Genomic DNA, 19,545 nt, shown 5'->3' with positions numbered 1-19,545 from the left:
AAATTCACAGTGACAGGTCAGGCTATGAATGGACGTTTGATGTCAAAGGAGTCAGCAGGGCTTCCGTGAAGAAGTGAGCTGAGATCTAAAGGATGAGTATAAGTTAACTAGGCTATGTGAGTTCCAGAGAGAGAGGACTACATGTGCAATGGCCTTGTGACAGGAGAGAAGAATGAAAATAAATATGAGTGACTGACAGTCTGTGTGGAGCCAAGGATCCTTGGTGTCCAATGAGGTTAGAAAAATGGAAGTCAGATGGGCAAGGCCTGTTGGGCAACCAGCATTGGAAATGCTAGGGTGTCAAGCGTGGGGTTGGGGGGCATGATCAGTAAGTGAAGAAAGGATCCAGGGCCATGTGCAGTTTTAAACAACACTGGTCCATTCATTCTGCAGACATTTCCTGAACATCATCAGTGTCTTAGGCCTGAGAGACATGTTTCCACCAAGAGGAAACATGCAGAGGCCATCCTAAAGGCACTTGCATTTGAGTCTGGGTTTTTAAGCTGGTAGAATGCAGAGGCTGAAGATCATGTCTCTTCCCATCTCCATCTTAGATACCTCTTCTGGAACCTCTGATGTCCACAAGCCACTTTTCTTCCTGTTGCAGGTCTTCAGCTGAATTTCACTGCCTCCTGGGGGGACTTACACTACTTGGGGCTCACAGGCCTGGAAGTGGTGGGCAAGGATGGCCAGGCACTGCCCATCAACTTGTACCAGATCTCTGCCTCCCCCAGAGACTTAAATGATCTCCCTGAGTACACTGATGACTCGCGGACTCTGGACAAGTAAGTGTCTCTTAGAAGCTTAACTCTCATGACAGCAGGAGCCTGGGGACCTGTTCCACATCTTAGACTTCAGATTCAGACATCAAATAGCATTTCCTTTGCCACCTAACCACCAGCCACCCTGTGAAGTCTGTGGGCTTCTCATTTTATAGTCAAGAGTAAACAAGGCTCAGGAAAGAGAGGTGACCCTTCCACACAGCTGGAAGCAGTAGGCAAGATTTGAAGCCAGTTTCTCCTACTTCAAGACACAGTTGTGTTTTGTGTTTTCTCCACCATGCTCAGCATAGAGCCTCAAACACAGCAGCTGCTTAGTAAGCCTTTGCAGTGACGGCTCTGCATTTAAGCATGTGTGACTTCACCTCTTAGCCTAAAAGCTTTTTATCCCTTATGGTTGGAGGTGATTGCTGAGGAAGTCTCAGCAGGCATCTGAGGCTGCCCTTTCCTCTACGTATGTCAGATTTCATAAGCCCAGGTTGGGTCAAGTCAGTAAGACAACAAACCTGAGATACACTGCTTCGATCCATGGGGCCCTATGACCTGCAGACTGGTGCTCAGCACCCCCAGCTCAGGACAGCTGTTAGGGCCTGGGTCTGCCTGAGGGTGTGAACTGGGTAGGGGAGTCAGAGGGATGAGAGTTCAAATCCTGATTCTGCCCCTTAACAGCTAGTAAGTAAATTTCTTAATTCCTCCAATAATAATAGTAATAACTGGATTATAGCTGCCATATTTTTAGCCCATTTATTGCCTGATGCTAGGCTATGCTAAGCAGGTTATAGGTGTTCACCCATTTAGGCCTCAAACATCCCTAAGAGGCCCCCACTCTATACATGAGGAAACTGAGGTACAGAGAATTTAAAAACTGGTCACATCTTTTAAAAAGAAGAGGCCAGGCGTCCTGAGCAGGAGAACCAGAAACTGGCCAGGATGGGAGTACAATGTGGGCAAGGTGGTGAGTGCATTTAGAACAGCAGCTGAGAATGCAACACAGACTAGTTGAATGCTAGAGTCATGATCTGAAATCAGGTCCATAGGAGACCAGCCATGCCCTTAACCACTAAGTCATAGTAACTTCTCCTGACTCAGTTTCTTTATCAGTAGAATGTGTCAATAGATCCCATGGCTGGAGGGAGGAAAGGAGATTACCACATCACAGCTGTGCCCCCTGCCTGGCCCAGATTACATTTGGGGTCAACATTCAGGGTCAGTGCTAGACTCCTCCCTGCTCTTCTCTAAGGTGCCTCATAACCATGGCCATCATGTCCTGCTCTCACTGCCTGCTCATGGGCTACTTTGTGCCCTGCATCTTGGCAAGCCACACTCCTGCACAGACTTGGAGCCCATGAATCCAGCCCCCAGCTAGAAGAGTGATGAGCTCACAGCCAACAGGGTTATGCTGCAGCAAATCCCAAGGCTGATAGCATTTCATCTCTAAATATTTCAGTATCTCTAAACAATAGGAGTTTAAAAAGAAGACATAATCTCAGTACCATTATTATACCCCCCAAAATTACCGATTCCTTAAGTTATTAGATATCCAGCATGTTCCTATATCCCTGACAATCTTCCCAACTTCTTTTTAAAAGTTTGTTCCTTAAATTGTGATTGTGATTGATTGAGATGTCTCTCAAGCCTCTTGTCTGTAGGTTCCCTTCCATCTTTTTTCCTTTTTTCCTATGAATTATGTTGAAAAGACCAAGTTTTTCCCTCATAGCCTGAACTTTACTGGTTGAATCTCTATGGTATTGCTTAACCTGTTCCTTGGGCCCTTGTACTTCTTATAAATTGCTCATTAGATCTGGAGGCCTGATAAGATTGAGACTTGACCATTGGAGCTTGGATGTCACTGAATATTCACTTCAGGATATGTATAGAATGTCTAGTTGTCAGGCTTTTTGTGACGTTGGCGGCCAGTGCTCAGTGGCTAGATTTAATTCATTAGGGGTTGCAAAACTGCAAAATGGTGATATGCTGATCCTAACATTCTTTTTTTTCACAATAAAGAGAGAATTTCCCTCTATTATTTGGTGACTCTGAGGTACAATTCAAACAGAAAAGGTAATCTAAATGTGTGATTCTTTCCCTTTATTTTTCAGTTTTCAAAATAATAAATTGTTGCTCTAGCATCCTTTAAAACATTTGTTTGTATTTGACTGTCATAAACCATGGATTAAGCATACTGTTTGAAGGGTTTTAATCAATTGTAGTTTTTATCCTATCAATGCTCAAACTGATCCTCTTGGACACAGGGAGCTCCTGAATCCTTTTTTTATATGGTAGTCTGTGACAGCATTTCAGCTTTCTGATATTGACAGGATACTCCAGGCTCCTCTTGTATACCTCTTGTCCAAGACATGGAATCAGCCATTTCTTCTGGCAGGAATGATGTTTAGAGACCATAATCTAGCTACTAGGGATGCTTATTGCTACTGGGTTGGTCACTGTTTCTAGGCTTTTCTGTGGACAGATCTAGGAAGTATCATTTAGATATTCTTGAGGGTATCTGTAGGGACCTCCCTTCACCACCAGCTATATATGCTTCAGTAATTCTCTCTACTCTTATAATTGGGCAGTGACTTTGCTATGGAGGCAGCCCCATTTCTAGAACAGTGAAGTAATTGCTTTTGTAAGGAAATAGAAGGTTCTCTAGTGGTAGTCCTCAGATTAATTCCATATACACCCCAGTGTTAAATTGCTGAATTTCCTCAGTTTTAAGATGCCAAGAGTTGTAAGACTCACCATCCATCAATTTAAAACACACTTTTGGAAAAAAAAAGAAACATTACTTCCTTGTATCAACACTTAGATTATAAGATTTATCCCAAACCCAGAACTTTAAGATTTAAAAAGAAAAAATAAAATTTATTTTAAAATCTAGAAATTGCAATGGCCTGTTTCTCCCAGTGCAGCAGCCTCAATATACCAGGAAAATAGGAGGGGTGGGAGGTTTCCCAAGAGGCTGAGAATCGGGCCCCTTTCCCTGGGGCCAGCTCTCTCCATGGAATGCCAGGCACATGGGCCACAGCCATAAGAATAAGGGTCTTGGGTCTGGACTGAGACGTGCTGGGCAGTCCAGGGTGGTCGGTGGCGGAACAGTCTTTGGAACAAACATGGGCAGACTTGTGGAAGATGAGGCCAGGCGTCCTGAGCAGGAGAACCAGAAACTGGACAAGATGGGAGTACAATGTGGGCAAGGTGGTGAGTGCATTTAGAACAGCAGCTGAGAAGAACCCGAGGGTGCTGGGGGCTCCCATAATGGTGGGGGCTGCCCTGGGATACCCAGTCTGCATGGTTACAAACCAGACCAGCTCCCCACAGACTCCCACCCCTTGTACTTGTCTCATGCCAGGTTCACCCTGGAACTTCAGAGTCTCTTTCCCTCAGCACAATAAACAAGGGATAATTCTTCTAAAAGGTACCGTGGAGTCACTTCAGCATTTTATAGAAAGTCTGGAAACTAGAGAAAAATATTGAAATCCCATCCCCTCTGACACAAATGTATGTACTTTCACTTTCCCTCTGTCCTGGTCCTTGTCCTGTGATATTCCAGCATTAAACTCAGCACCCAGGCCTGCCTTTGCCATGTTCCTGCATTATGCTCATAATTATCATTTTCATTCTATAAAGATTTACTTAACCCTTTCCCTAGTGGGAGACCTGTTAGGTTATCTTTTTTTCTAATATAAATAAACAACACTATAACAAATGTCTTTGTGCACACAGCCTTTCCAATATATTGAATACATTTTCCTCAGGGAAAAAAAATTGAGGCAATGGATCACTGCATTTAAGGGTCCTGAAAAATGACACATTTCCCTCCCACTTTTTAAACCTGCATGATTGCTTCACCTTCATGATTGCTTCACCATGCCTTTAACAGCATAGACTGTTATTTATTTCCCTGTTTTCTTACTTTGTTTTTCTTCCTTTCCCTATTTTCTCATAGATGAGAGATGGCCCCTCACTGTTGCTTTAATTAGTCTCATCTTCCATTAATGAGCCTGATCCAGCCAGGCAGGGGCCACAGTGGGGACATGAGTGGGTTTAGACCCTGCACTGTGATTTCTCCTAGCAGGCTGGGCCACCCCATCTCACTGCCCCCTCCCCACTGCTCACAGGTTAATTGATGGGGCCAACATCACAATGGAGGATGAGCATATGTGGCTGATCCCCTTCTCACCGGGGTTGGACCACGTGGTCACGATCCACTTCGAAAGAGCCGAAAACATTGCAGGCCTGCGCTTCTGGAACTACAATAAATCTCCCGAGGACACATATCGAGGGGTAAGCCAGGGAACAGTGGCCGTGCTCAGTCCACCATCAGAGAAATGGCTCCTTGATGAATGGCTGGCATGGCTGCCGGAAAGGAGCATAAATCCTCCAGAACTTTCCAAATGGAGCTGGGGGGTTACAGTCAGGGAGAGAGTGCACTGCTGTTTCCTTTTGCTGCAAACAGCAAATGGAGGCTGAAGAGCCCAGGGCAGACTCAGCAGCTTGCTGCACTGTTTTTTGGGGGGGGCCAGGGGTCCTTGGCAGGTTCAGCCCCCAACTCCTAGTGGTAGCTTGCAGCCCTGCTCTGATGTTCACTGAGTGCTTCCAGAGCCAGGCCCTGGGCTGAGACCTCACACGCATTCATCATTTCACTAGACTCTGGTCCTAGCCTCTCGGAGGCAGGTGTTATTTCCTTCATCTTTCAAAGAGTTAAAAACAAGTTCAGCAAGGTCCAGTCACTCAGCCAAGGTTACACAGCCAGAGCCCCTGTCCATATCTGCCAGACTCAGAGCCCAAAACTTTAACTTCCATACTATGCTCTACTTCTGCTGGATGTGAAAAAAGAGGGCTCTCTGTTAGAATGTGAAGAAGAGCATCATAAGTGCCCATTTTCTTGGGCTTTTCTGTCCCTGTGGGACTATGAACTGTGAAATATTTGTCCTCTCCCCTCATAGAAGTGATGATGATATGGTCACCTAGAATAAAGCAGTGCAGTCAAGGTCCTGAGTCTGAATCCCAGCTCTGACCCTAAGCAACTGTGTGGTCTTTGGTAAGTGGTCTGCTTTCCCTGGGCCTCAGTTTACTTGTCTGTAAAATGAGGAGGAAGATGATACCTGCCTCAGAAGGGTGGCCACATGGAAGCTGACAAAGCCAGGACTCAGCCTTGGGTCCTGTGAGCCCCAAGGCTGGACTCCCCACCACATACCATGCCCCAGGGTTTCTTCTTCAGGGCCTGTGGGACCTGGATGGTGGGGGGCTACCACGGTGCAGCCAGCAGCCCCCAACCCCCAGGTGCTCTCCTACAGGCGCAGTGGCTCCTCAAAGTGCGCAGCTGACAAATCCTTTCAGGCCACCATACTCTGAGGATTAGCAGATTAGCACTTTGAGAAGTCAGATATATTGGCATTTAAAAAAACATTCTTCTGCCTCAATTTGTGCCTCTGGGCCTTTACATTCCCTTGAGCAAATCAGTCCTTTCCAGTTGAGCTTCCACCACCTGGATTCACTGCCTAGAAACGTTAGGCTCAGAACCCCTGCCTCCCAGGTCTGGCCCCCACTAGCTTGGATGCTAATGACAAGTGGTCACAGTGGGATAAAGAGAGGGCAGGTCCCAGAGTGCAATGTGATGGAAACTGGTTCCTCTCCAGGATAAGGCATCAAGTGCCTAAACACCCCTACCACCCCCACCCACCCTGCTACAAGGCTCTTCTGGGCACCCTGGTTGTAGGCCCCTGGCAAATGGTTGGAGCCAAGCCTTGCACTCCTGGAGATGGGGCTTCAGATGCCCCCCGTGTGTCCTTGGGCAAATTGCTTAGCCTCTCTGATCTCTAGCTTAACTCTGTTTAACTCTGAAGTCTTAGCTCTAAGATGGATAGATAAGACAATAGAAGCCCCCTCTGAGGGAATGAACAGAAGCCCAGTGAAGTCAGGAACACTTCCTGGAAGAGGTGGTGGCCCTGGAGGAGGACAGAGGCTTCCTGGACTTCTGCTTTTGCTCTGTTGCCAGCTTCATTTGAGTGGCTTTCTCCACAGACCAAACCCTGGCAGCTCCAGGCTTACATCCTGCTAACTCCAAGTTCAGCCGAAGAAAGAACATTTATTTTGAGGCAAACCCGCAAACCTCTGGGAGTCATGCTGATTGTTCTGGTTCAGTTCCATGAACCCAAACCAATCACTTGACCAGTAGGTTCTAGTTCTCTGGGCTGGCCTTGAGTCACAGGTCCAACCCTAGGGCTAGGGTAGGAATTAGCCTTGAGGAAAGCAGAGGGGAGAGATGTAGTGACAGCTTTTTGGTCCCCATATCCAGGCATGCATGAAGGCAGTCACCCTATACTTTTCAGACTAATGTTCCTGTGACTGCCACAGCCAAGGCTCCCTAAATGCTGAAGGAATAAAAGCCCAGAGGGGCACATTAGTTTCCCATGAGATATCCTTTCTTTCTGTATGGAGGAGCCCCCCTGCATCTCCCAGATGTGAAATTCTACCAGTCTGGCTGGCACTTGGGCCCTGTTGCCACCCATGTAGGTGGGGTGGGTGCCAACGAGCCCTGATTCCATAATGTGTCATCAGAGATGAGAGATAAGGTGCTGCCTTATTGCCCCCCTCTGCTCACCCCTCCACCCTCTGGCCCAAGGGAAACAGGGCTGAGACACCTCAGATCCTGCCATTAAGGCTTTGAGATTTAATAATAGATCCTGGCCATCTGACTGGCGAACTCTGACCTAGAATAAGGGGGACATACTGGCCCAAATCTAATTGATTCAGTAAGCTCTTAATAAGCACCTACTGTGTGCTAGGCCCTGAGGCAAATCTAGATGGTCCAGCTGGGGTCTCTGCCATTAAGGGAGAGCCAGAAACCACTGAGGACACCGCTAGGGAGCACATGCCCTAAAAGGACGAGCTATGGGCTATAAGAAGGAAGATGAGGAAGGGGCCAGAGTCCAATCCGAGGAAAAGTGGTGAGGTGGGAGCCAGGGTTTGAAGAAGGATTAGTATAGGCTAGCACTCCCTGAGTGTGTATTTTGTGCCATGCACTGTCCTGCCTACTTTACGTAAGTTAACTTACTATTGATCCCATTTAGCAGATGAAAAAGTTAAGGCATAGGGAGTTTAAATAACTTACAAAACTACTAATGGTAGATGTCAGAGCACCAGAGTCCATGCCCTTGACCACCACGTCATACCACCTCAGGCCACTGCAGCTGATGAGGTGGGTGGGACCTTGGCCAAGTTAGGTGTCACCCCTGAAACTGTGGGCAAGAGAATATCTATACATTTCCACCATGGCAGGGGCTCCACCTGCCTTGTCCCTGCTATCTGCCCTCTGCCCAGCACACTGCTGGGCATGGAGTGCGCATGGCCCTGGGCAGTGGCCCGTGGCCTGGTGGTTCTGGTCTGGGAGAAAGGCCAGACCAAGCTATTTCTCAAGCCAGGTCTCTGTGAAGGCTCTCCACCAGAACTGTCATCTACCTGCAGTACCAGCCATGTCAGCACATACTGCTTTCCTACACGCCGGCCTCTTTTCCTCAGGCATGGTTTTTCTTCTGTTTGCTAGGCCAAAATCGTCCATGTCTCCCTGGATGGCTTGTGTGTCTCCCCTCCAGAGGGCTTCCTCATCAGGAAGGGGCCAGGCAACTGTCACTTTGATTTTGCTCAAGAAATCCTCTTTGTGGACTACCTGCAGGCTCGCCTAATGCCCCAGCCAGCCCGGAGGTGAGTGGGGGCCCGCGGGGAACCTCCCCTCCTGGCACATTGCTCTGAAGTACACACATAAGGGTTTTGAAATGATGATCAAACGTGTTGCTTTTCAACTTGGTCGTTTTCTAAAGCTCAGCCAAGCCTCTCTGGAAGCCTGTGGGATGTACCCGCCTTGTCTGGGGATATTTGGGTTTCTCACAGTCTGGAGTGCTTGAGATTTTAAATGCTTCATTGCACTTCCTGCTGGGAAAAGAGGCTCCAGCCTGCCTGATTCCAGAAATGCCCGCTGGCCAATTGAGGGATGGGACTTCCTCCTCTTGTTTCTGTGTTCCTGATTTAGAAAGATTCAAAGAGAAAAATAGAGCCTCACATTTCATGAATTCCACTGGTATTTCTTGGCCCCAGTCTCAGCTACATTAAGTTCATAACAATCTGTAAATGCCATGGTAAGTTTACTTATTTAAACCCCCTGATGTCCAAACGCCAGAAGCCAAGCTCCTGAAACAAAATGAGTTTCCCTCCACTGTAGCTGGAATCACTTCTTGGGCTGGTCACTGCGAACAGTCACTTAATTATAACATTGGCCTTGAAGTTGAAGAAACACAGGCCAAGGCTGGAGGGCACTGTCCATGGACCACGGAGAGAAGCCCCATGGGGAGGAGTGTGGAGGGAGAGAGCTTTCCCATCCACATGCTTGCTCAGTGCCAGATGCTTTCATCCTTCAGAAACTCCTTCCAACCTCCCCTTGATGTTGGGATTATGCTCATTTTACAGATGTGGGAACTGAGGCCCCAGCTAGTCAAGACACTTGCTCAGGATCATAAAGCTAAAACTTTCAGGGCTCTCCCCAACTTCAGCCCCTCTGGTTGCTTTCTGGGGCAAACAACAACTGCCCAGCCCCTTCCTGCCTCAGGGCCTTTGCTCTGGCTGTTCTTCTGCTGAGAGGTCTTGGCTCTACTCTTTACACGGCTGCCCCCTTTTTAGCTCAGATGCTACCTCCCTGACATAACCCCTAAGGTAGCCTGTGCCCACCTAGCACTCTACTCCATCACCCCCACCAAGGATCTCGCTCATCTCACAGCACAAGGGGGCTTTCCTTGTTTGTAAAGGGGCAGTAGAATTGGGTGGCCACAAATAGAACCAGACAACCTTTGGTCACATCCCAGTCCTGTGACCTTGAGTGACTTCGCTTCTCTGTGCTCCAGTTTCCTCACTCACAACACAGGGATATAAAAGTACCCACCTCTTGGGGTGGTTTTGAGGAAGAGAAGAATCCATATAGTCAGGCCAAGATGACGGCATCTCCCCCGCGGAAGGGGAACTCCATGCAAGAAGAGGCTTCATCTGCCTTTCCTCCACCTTCCAGTGAACCGCTGCTCTGCTGTAGATCTTTTGAGTGTGTTGCCTGGGGAGTAACTGATCAGGTGATTCCTCTGCTTCCTGGTGCTGTTTTGTGTTTTCAGGCTCGATGGGAAAAGCCTGGAGCGGGCGAGCATGGACTACGAGGCGCCCCTGATGCCCTGCGGCTGTATCCTTCTCCACCCACTTGCACATCCCAGGCCCCCCCAGGCCACACCTAGAACCTAGGGAGAGGGCAAGGCCCTTACGGCTGCCTTGGGGTTTCAGGCAGGCCCCAGCCAAGGCAGATAGGGCTCCAGGCAGGGACACCAAGGGGAGGATGAGAGGGCTCCTGGGTCCTCAGGCACACTGTGTGTTGCCGGGCTGAGGTTTCGGGAGGCCGCACCAAGGACTCCCACTGGGGTGGGAGCAGAGAAGCTGGAGCTGACCCCTAAGAGTGGGGGCTGCTCCTAGAACCAGGCAGGGAGGAGGTGAAGATAGAAGCAATAATAGTGCAGATTTACTGGACCCTTACAAAACAGCATCCCGGTACTGTTACCATGAGTGCCTGTTTGAACTCAGCCCTTGCCACAGCCCTGCAAGGTGGGACTGCTAACATCCCTATTCCACAGCCGAGAGGACTGAGGCACAGAGAGGCTGAGTAACTTGCCTAAGGCCACCTAGCTGGGGTGGGCAGGGCCAAGTTTATGAACAGCAGCCTGGCTCTCTCCCTAGCCTCTTCTAGAACTACCTACCTCTGGCTCTGATACTGTCTGGAAGTCACCCACCACTTCTCGGGTTTCTTGCCCTGCCTGCTACTGGGAGTTCTGGGAGTGCTGGGAGTGCTGGGAGTGCAAGGGCACAGGGTTCGGGAAGGGCCTCAAGCTGCTTCTGCACTGCAGGGGCTCAGTCGGCAGCTGCGGGTCGCTCTGCCACGGCCCAGCCCTCTGAAAGTTTATGTCTTAGCCTCTTAAGCCCCTGAGCACTTAAAATGGAGGGACAAGGGGACAGCTGCTCTGTTTTTATCATTTTACAGCCAGAGAAACTGAGGCATGAGACATTTTGGTCACTTTTTTCAGCACCATGCAATGAAATTGGGCCATAGTGTATCCCTGTCCTGCCAGATCGCTGGAGAGCACCGCCCCTCCTGTCCTCGTGGCTCCTGGGGTCTAGAGAAAGGTTTTGAATTCTTAAAGCACACACATGCACATATACAGCTGAAGGAAAATTTGATGCCACATGTATATTGACAGGCTTCAGTCTCAAAAAAATCATTTTTTTCTCTCGATCATCTATATAAACCAAATATATATCCCTATGGTATCTTTGTCATTGTTCCATTTTCTTCTCCAGAAATTTAAGCCTATTTTCCTTAATAACATATCCCAGTCATTTTCCAGTTTCAGCTCCTGACTAGCTGGGGCGACCCATATTACATCGGTCTTACTGGCCTGGAGCTGTATGATGAGTGGGGAGAAAAAATTCCTCTGTCGGAAAACAGTATCCTTCTATGCGGAAGGGGGCTCCACTCCAATTGATGGTTCCCCAGTTTCCTCTGAGAGGCTCACACCAATGCTGGGACATAAGAGATTTTATACCCATTTTACAGATGAGGAAACTGAGGTATTCCATGACTTGCCCAAGATCTCACAGGTCAGAATGGCAGAACTAGAGCTGGACCAGGTTCTCTAGGTCCTCGTAATGCCCATCAGTTGAGTGACCATAGGTGGGTCAGGCTCCCCCTATCCTTCCTTACATGCCAGGCAGTGTCCAACCAGCCATCACCTCATCCCCTTGCAAAAGAAAACTTCCACAGGTTGCCCTCTACTCTCCAAACTGGCAGCAACAATTTTTGTTCCTGCCTCCAGCAGTTCTGTGAAACTCTTTGTCAGCCAGCTCTCTTCATGGCTTCCTCCCCTTTCCTTGAAACTGGCCACCTCTCCACACACACTCCGACTCCCCTCAGCCTCTGTGCTCTCTTTTTCCCCAGAACAGGTCTGATTTGGCTGTCACTTGGCTGCCCAGAGCAGCAGACGGTCACTCTGCTTGCCAGGCCTGCTAGCCCTGGCGTCCCCTGAGCCATGCTGTCAGTGGGATAAAAGCACATGAGTGGCACGTGGGCTGAGCTACTGCTTTGGGTTATGGAGCTTAGTGGCCTCCTCAGATATCGCTGCCTTCCCGGACAGCGTGAACTCCCTCGAAGGCGTGTGTGGGGACGTCCGGACCCCCGACAAGCTCATCGACCAAGTGAATGGCACCAGTGACGGCAGGCACATGTGGCTGGCCCCCATCCTGCCGGGCCTGGTGGGTTCCTGGGGCAGGTAGGGGGGCTTTCTGCCCCCGGCTCACTGACACATCTTTCTTCCAGATCCAATTAATCTTGAACAATTCAAAATGCCCAAGGGCTGTCAGGAAAGTTCACATCTTCATTAACACATCTTCTGGGCCAGCAGTTCTTTCTCCTTGCTCTAGGGGTAGTTATCAGAGAGGATGCTGGGGAGATAAAGGGCCCCATGGGACTCTGATGCCAGGAGCCCCAGGCCTGGGGCTTGGGCACCCATCAGTCCCTGTGAGCACCCTCCTCTGTTTCTCTTTCCTGCCTCTGCTTCTCTTTGCAGCCCTCTCTGTCCTCTTCCTCCCAGCCCTGTCCTCCCCATGCTCACTGTGCCTGCTCCTTCTTCATGTCACCAGGCACTTGGCCCCAACCCTGCCCTCTAGCCCCAAACCTGCCAGGTCAGTTCGTCCAACCAGCTGACTCAGTTTTCCAGCTTGCAGGCCTTGCCATTGGTCTACTTAACCTTTTGCTCCAAGGCATGATGGGGATCCTAGGGGTGGCCTTCACCCTCCTGGCCCGGGTCATGGTAGTAGAGAGGAAAGAGAGAGGCCAGGAGATGGGAACAGGTGGGTCTAGCACCCCACCAGCCTGTCAGCCACAGGGCTGAATATCTTGTTAGAGATACGTAGCAGGGTCCAGGGCATCCGTATGACCACTTACATGTCCCCTTTTCCATATGATTCACGGGAGGACAAGGGGATATGTTTTCCTCTCAAAACACTTACAGAAAAGGACACATCAGCAGTCTGTAATGGAGGTTTACCAAAGGCCCCTCAAAGTGGGCCCCACCTTGAGTGTTCATCAGTTTCCCTTGAGCAGAGGCCAACCCCTAGCCCCAGCCCCACCATTGCAAAGGGGAAGTACATGGATCTACCAGCCTTTGGACCAGGGGTCTCAAACTCATGGCTCCCCAGGCCAGTCCAGCCCACTGCCATCCTGAGCTTAGCCACCAGGTGTTCACCATCATCTGTCCCCTGAAGGCCTTTCGGTCCAGGGCATTTTCTCCAGCTGTCACTCTCCCAACTGGACTCAAACATCTGTATCAGCTTCAACTCTGTGGCCAACTGCATTTGAGGACCCTTATCTAGACTTCTGTTATTTCCACAGTACAGTCAGAAGGCTAACCCTCGCCCAGCAGCCCCCACCTCCCCACAACCCCCTAACCCTCTTAGGACACACTAAGGATGGCCATAGGCTGAGACCCAGGGCCTGGGGCAAAACTAAGCCTGCAGCCTCTGGCCCACATTGAATGCTTACTGCTTTCTTTGTTCTGTCTTGCAGGTGCCCTGTAATATTTGGGAGTCTTTGTTTGGGGAGGGGGTATCTGTTTGAGGCTACTGGATCTCACTTTACTAACCCATTCTGCCACTGATCTGGACAACCCCCTTCCTGTCTCCCCAGCAGAGAGTCAAAGACACATGCTGACACTTACCCGTCAGTGCCTCTAGGGCCTGTCTGCTGGGCATTCAGTTATGATTCAGGGAAAGGACAAACCGGGTCAGAGCTATGCTGATTGCATGGGGACAGCTCTCCTCCACTCTGGAGTCAGGGCCTGTCCCTGTGGCCCACGGTGGAGCCCCAGACTGCATTTCTAGTCTGACCTGAGAAAGGGAAGGGCACACCCAATTCTCTGCGGGTATTTAAATGAGGGCCACGCCAGGCCCAAGGAAACCAACCCTCCAAGAGCCAGCTCAGCGGTTTGTTGCAAACACAGCCACACGTGACCTGACTCAAGATGGGCTTCGAGGAGATGAAAGACAGCAGGAGCCGCACACGCCATGGCCCTTAGCAGGCCAGGCTGGCTCGTGAGCAGGCGCTGCCTCAGACACCCACCAGCCTTGCTCCCTGCCCATGCCTGACACCCTTGGCCCAGCCCAGCGCCTCTGTTTCCAAACATGCCTGTTTTAATTAGTTCTCTCTTACAGGTAAACCGGGTTTATGTGATTTTTGATCTGCCTACTACGGTGTCAATGATCAAACTGTGGAATTACGCGAAAACACCCCATCGAGGGGTGAAGGAGTTTGGCGTAAGTCCTTATTAGCTGGGTTTTCTTAGATAATTATGCTCATTGGTAATTAGGCTGCCAGCAATTATCGTTTGTCGAAGTTTGATTCACTTCTCTCTGTTGCAACCTTAGACTCAAATGTCTGGTGCTCAAATGCAGAGAAATTTGCCATCCAACCATGAATTCAGAACCTCCTCTGAGTGATTTGAATCATCACCCTGAAAAAACAGAAAGTGGCTTTTCTTTAATCTTTTCTTCTCATATCATATTGGTTTAGGGAGTTTTGCTGGGAGGCTACTCTGGGGTCAGGAGAGTGGGAAGCTTGGGGGCCAGAGACCAAGTTTGCCTCCCGGCTCTGCCACATGAGCTCAAAGTATTTAAGTCCTCTGAGCCTTCGCATCCTCATCTGCAACATGGGGCTAATCGCACGCGCCTTCCCTGAGGGTGGTGAAGCTCTGAAATTGTAACGCAGGCTGGGCACATAGCAGGTGAGGCTCTGAGAATCTCACACTTTGCCTGAGGTGGGAAGGAAGAAGGAGACCCATTGGCTGCATGGCACAGCCCCTCTCTGTCTGTCCAGCTCCTGGTGGACGACTTGCTTGTGTACAACGGGATCCTGGCCATGGTGAGCCACCTGGTTGGGGGCATCCTGCCCACGTGCGAGCCCACAGTGCCATACCACACCATCCTCTTCACCGAGGACACAGACATCTGCCAGCAGGAAAAATACACCACCATCAGGTGCGCCCCCAGCCTGTCCCACAACCTCCCCCGGCAGCCCTAACATGGACAGATGGCAGAGACACACAGCCTGGAGCCTGATCAAATCCCCCATCTTCTCCCTCCCCACAGTAATCAGGTAGAGGATCAGGACATCCAGATGATGAATGAAAACCAAATCATTACCAACTCAAAAAGGAAGCAGAGTGCAGTTGACCCAGGTCAGTTTCAGTTCTCAGCCCAGAATGCCCCCCTCAGGAGTTCAGGCTGCTAGAAAAGCAGCTGCAGCATCACATACCTTTTCTGGCCCCTGCCTGTCCCTCAGTCCCCATGTCTCCATCCTGGAGGCTGAGGAGGGGCTGGTGGGGGCAGAATCCCAGGAGCCATGTGCTACCTTCCTGCAGGCACCCCATAACGTGGTGTGGCCAGGCCATGCGGCTACAGAGGGAAAAAGCTGTGCAGGGCAAAAGTGCTGTATCGAAGAGGTTGCCGTGGCCATGGAATCCAGTAAAGGATGCACAGGGTGAAGGCTTCCTAGAGGAGATGGTGTTTGAGCTGCATCCTAAAAGATACAAGGCTGCCCAGGCAGCGGGAATAGCGTGAGCAGAGGCCTAGAGGGATTGGCGTGCCAGAGCCTGCTCCTGCCAGAGTCAGTGAGTGGCTCAGTGTGCCTGGCACGCTGAGCCCAGAGGCTGCTGGGAGCTGCAGGAGGTGGCCAGGTCTCCCTGAAAGCATGGGATTGAGGCTGGGTGATGCTGATCTTCTGTGCTCTCCCTTAACAGCCTTACGCCCCAAAACCTGCATAAGCGACAAGGAGACAGCACGACGCTGGCACTGCTGACCGAAGAAGGGGGAGCTGCTCCTCTCAGCCAGCACAGGGTTCTGTCCTTGGCCCCCACTCAGCATCCACGTTCCCCACCCTCATTGCCGTGCATGGGCCAGCCTGGACTCCAGAGGCTGCAAGAAATCTGCAGTGTAGAGGGGAGCTCTCTGAGGAGGGAGACTTGTATGGGATGGCCTTCCACCCTTCCCTGGGGCTGGCTGCAGGGAGCCCAGGACACCTGGCTTGTGCATCTCCTGTAAGATCATCAAAGCAGGGCCCGCATTCATTCAGCCCTGTTGCAGAGACCCCGGGCCGGGTCTGAGTCGGGCCAGGAATAGTGAGGGGGACTGAGGAGGCAACCCTCCAGCCCCACTCATGGGCACACAGAGCAGGGAACCAGGCCTCACACACCAACACCAGCACGGGTGGGATGTGACAGGGAGGCTGTGCCTTCAGAGGCCCAAGCTGAGGCACCAGCAGCTCCCCTTCCCCTGACACACACCTCATTTGGGGGCTGGAGTGGCTGAAAGGGCAGGATTATTCTCTAGAGCCCCAGATGTCTAGCCAGGACTTATACAACCCCTCACTCATCCCAAGTCCCACCCAGGCTCAGTTGAGAAGGAAAAGTCCCCTCAGAGAAGCTGGTCGTGTGGAGGCCTCTGTCCTCTTAGAAAGCCTGAGAAGGGATTGGCCAGTGGTGTGTGTCCTGCTGAGGAAAGGAAGGGGCTGCACCCACCTGCGTTCCAGAGCCAGGTCCACCCTAGCACCCACGGGTGCTGGTCTCTGTGGTGCTTCCAGGCCGACAGGACAGGTATACAAGCAGCATCATACACCAGAGGGCCAGTGAGGCCTGTCCACATGCCCTCTGAACGTGGGCTGGGGAGCCAGTGGGCCAGGGCTACAACCCCACCTTTGGGGCCTGAAGGCTACCCTCTTCCACATGAACTGTGTCTGGAGGAAGGCAGCCCCCCTGCCCTCCCCAGTGTCCCTGTGGCCCCATCAAGGCTTTTCTTGCTTGCTTTCTTCTTTTTGGTCCATCCCCTGTGCCCTTGGAGTCAGGAGTTAGGTTCTTGCTGCCCAGGCCTCCACTCCTTTTCCCTCTTTCAGCAGCTTCCCAGCATGCTGGAAGTGTGCCTTGCACCCCCAGCTGAGTGAAACTCAGAACGCATCTATTTCCATCTATGTAACAAGCTCAGATCAGGGACCTAATTGGTTTCCCAGTGGTGGGTAATTTCTCGTTCCAAATATTAATCCATTGTTTTCCTGGCACCCAGCCCAGCCCCACTGCAGTACTGTACTGAACGAAGTACGTTCCTATGCAACCGAGAGCCCCAGCAAATACTTTATGAGCTTTGCAGCTCGGCGCGAGCAGCTATGCAAATGCACTTTTCATTTGGAGCGTGGGGCCGGTGTGAAGATAAGGAATTGCTTCTCCCAGAGAAGATCCATCATTTCTGCAGGTTCCAAGCCCCAGCTTCTCTGTTCATCTCTCAGATGTGGCAAGCACCTGTGTACCTCTGGGCTCCCAGGAGACCTGCAGCCCAGGGATGGATCACACCAGTGCTTAGTGACCAAACCCAGTGCCGAGGCTTCAAGGGGAGCTGGGTGTTCCACTGCCGCTTGAGGTGAGAGGCCCGGGCTCAGGTCAGATTTGTCGGGGAGATCACACACACACCTCTCCCGGAACCTTAGCTAATGTTTATCATTGTATGTACCATGCAATTTAGGAGGACAAAAAAGCTGTACAGGCATTAACTCCAAAATAAATTGCTATTTTTTTCTCTTGTAAAATCAATACAAGATGTTATTAAGAATATAGTCTTGCTCACTGGATTTGGGGTTATACAGAAGAAACTTATGCTACCTCCAAGAACTGAGTGAGAGTCCACCCTGTTTTGGTAGGAACTTAGAGGGAAGCAGGTGGCAGGGGCAGGTGGCTGGCTGAGGGACACAGGACAAGTCCTCTCTCTGATATTCCCTTTCCCTACCTGAAAACAGGGTTGTGATCCTGGCCAGATACCAGAACAGACACATACACAGTAGCTGTTCCCTGCGTGGCACTAACTCATTTAATCCATGGAACAACCCTATGGGGTAGGCACTATTATGATCTTCCTTTTACAGATAAGGAAACTGAGGCACAGAGGCTGAGTAACTTACCCAAGACACACAGCTTTGGAAGCCATTAGTCAATGCACAAATCCTGAGAAAACCACAGGAGAACGGAGACGGGGATGAATCCCCTAGGTCTTCAGCCCTGGGGTTCAGTATATATGGATCCTGGTAGCCTGGCCCCCAGATGTCTGATTCCTGAGCCTCCCCCTTCGGTTCCCAACTCCCCAGCTTCCTTCAGGGCTGGACAGTAGTGACTCTTGGCATTTGGGTAAAGCAGTCCTTGAGTGGGAGAAAGTTCAGTTGAAGGAGGAGGGAGGGTCAGGACTGCAGCTCAGGTTGGGCAGTTATACTGGCTCTGGGTAAGAGGGCCCTTTGAAAACCTCCCCCCTCCACTATACCAGGGATGGGCAGAGTCCAGGGCCTCTGGCCACCTGCCGCTGCCACCTGCTTCCCTCTAAGTTCCTACCAAAACAGAGGGGCCCTGCTCTGACCAGCCACCCTGATGGAGAGCTGCCTGCCAGCTCCCTGCAGGCTGTATCTCTGGACTCGCCCTGGAGATGTTCGAGGGCGGGCAGGCCCTGTCAGTGCTCCATCTGTGCGAGTGGGAGGCTGGGCAGGCATCCCAACTTCTCCGCTGTGAGAAGCCTCTCAACCACCAGCCAGAGCCCTGGACCTGCGTCCCTGCCACTCAGGGGCCAAGCAGGTGACACTAGGGAGCAAAGCTGGCCTGCAAGGACTTGGGCAATGGTGGCACAGAGTTCAGCTCCAGTGCAGCTCAGCTCCAGTGCTCCAGCAGGGTCAGATCTTCATGGTTTTTACAAGAAGCCAGAAATCCAGGTGTTTTATTTATTTTTAATGTGAAATCTAACTTTTAAATTTTGGTTCACTCTAAAGGAGCACACAAACACCAAGTGAGCCAAATAAAACTAGTTACAAGTCCTGCATAGCTGGCTTCCACCCCCACTCCCACCTGGCCTCAGCACAAACACTAGCTCCCCTCTCCCTTCCTGGCCCCTGGAGCCTATAACCCCCATAATGCCCCAGGGCTGCTTTCCCCCACACTCCCCGCTCCTTCCTCCTTCCCTTCTGGCCCTCCTTGCCTCTCCTGGGAGGTACAAAGCAGGGAGGGAATCATTCTGGACCCTCGGGCCCACCCCCAGCCCCCATGAGCAGAAAGCCAGGGGTCAATCTGGTGACCTTTGCATGCTGGCGTCCCCATCCTCAGCCCCCGTGAGAGAACAGAGACCTTCCTCTCCGTCCACATCTGCCCCACTCCATGCATCCCATGCCCATCCCAGAAGCACAGAGTGTAAATGAGCCCAAAGCTGCAGCTGTCAGTGCCCCAGGCATGGAGAAGGACAGATTCCCTCCATGAATCTTGGCTGCTGCTAAGCAGAGGGTTAATAAAGAGCAGGCCCAGGCCCCCAGAGGAAGCCCCTCTCAGGCCTGTGCCCCTGGAGCCCTGCCCTCTCTGTTCATTGGTGGGAAGGACCTGCCTCTGCTTCTGTGAGTGGTTGGCTGGTTTTCTCCAGACAGTTCTGGCCCTGGCACAGCCCAGAGGCTGCCAAGGTTGTCCGGGCAGCTATGCAGCTGCCCCAGGCCAGGTTTACTGAGATGTCCTGGGTCCTCCCCCAGCCTCCTTCCACCCCACCTGGAGTGAAGACAGTCCCTTTCTGAGTGTCCAGGCCCCGGCGTCTGAATGAAATGGCAGGTAGAAATCTGATGGTTCAGCCTACT

The 19,545-nt window shown here is 51.2% G+C and overlaps 1 protein-coding gene across 10 annotated transcripts in view; it reads left to right on the top strand.

Moving 5' to 3' along the window:
* KATNIP (katanin interacting protein) overlaps nt 1-17,484 on the top strand; it is a 223,100-nt gene extending 205,616 nt beyond the window's left edge. For 9 of the 10 annotated variants that reach the window (XM_073215370.1, XM_036992475.2, XM_036992477.2 and 6 more), the window contains 10 exons: nt 608-785; nt 4,901-5,066; nt 8,329-8,486; nt 9,935-9,999; nt 11,199-11,309; nt 11,974-12,113; nt 14,070-14,171; nt 14,731-14,891; nt 15,003-15,091; nt 15,653-17,484. In XM_073215370.1, coding sequence (XP_073071471.1) covers nt 608-785; nt 4,901-5,066; nt 8,329-8,486; nt 9,935-9,999; nt 11,199-11,309; nt 11,974-12,113; nt 14,070-14,171; nt 14,731-14,891; nt 15,003-15,091; nt 15,653-15,711 — 1,229 coding nt within the window. In that variant the 3' untranslated portion in view covers nt 15,712-17,484. Of the gene's footprint in view, nt 1-607; nt 786-4,900; nt 5,067-8,328; nt 8,487-9,934; nt 10,000-11,198; nt 11,310-11,973; nt 12,114-14,069; nt 14,172-14,427; nt 14,639-14,730; nt 14,892-15,002; nt 15,092-15,652 lie in introns of those variants that run through there. The other variant, XM_036992478.2, reaches the window with a different exon arrangement.
* Nucleotides 17,485-19,545: the final 2,061 nt, after the last annotated feature.

The sequence above is a fragment of the Manis javanica genome, chromosome 10, assembly GCF_040802235.1.
Source record: "Manis javanica isolate MJ-LG chromosome 10, MJ_LKY, whole genome shotgun sequence".
NCBI lineage: Eukaryota > Metazoa > Chordata > Mammalia > Pholidota > Manidae > Manis > Manis javanica.
The sequence above is the reverse complement of the archived record's forward strand: the minus strand, read 5'-3'. Positions and strand labels throughout refer to the sequence as shown.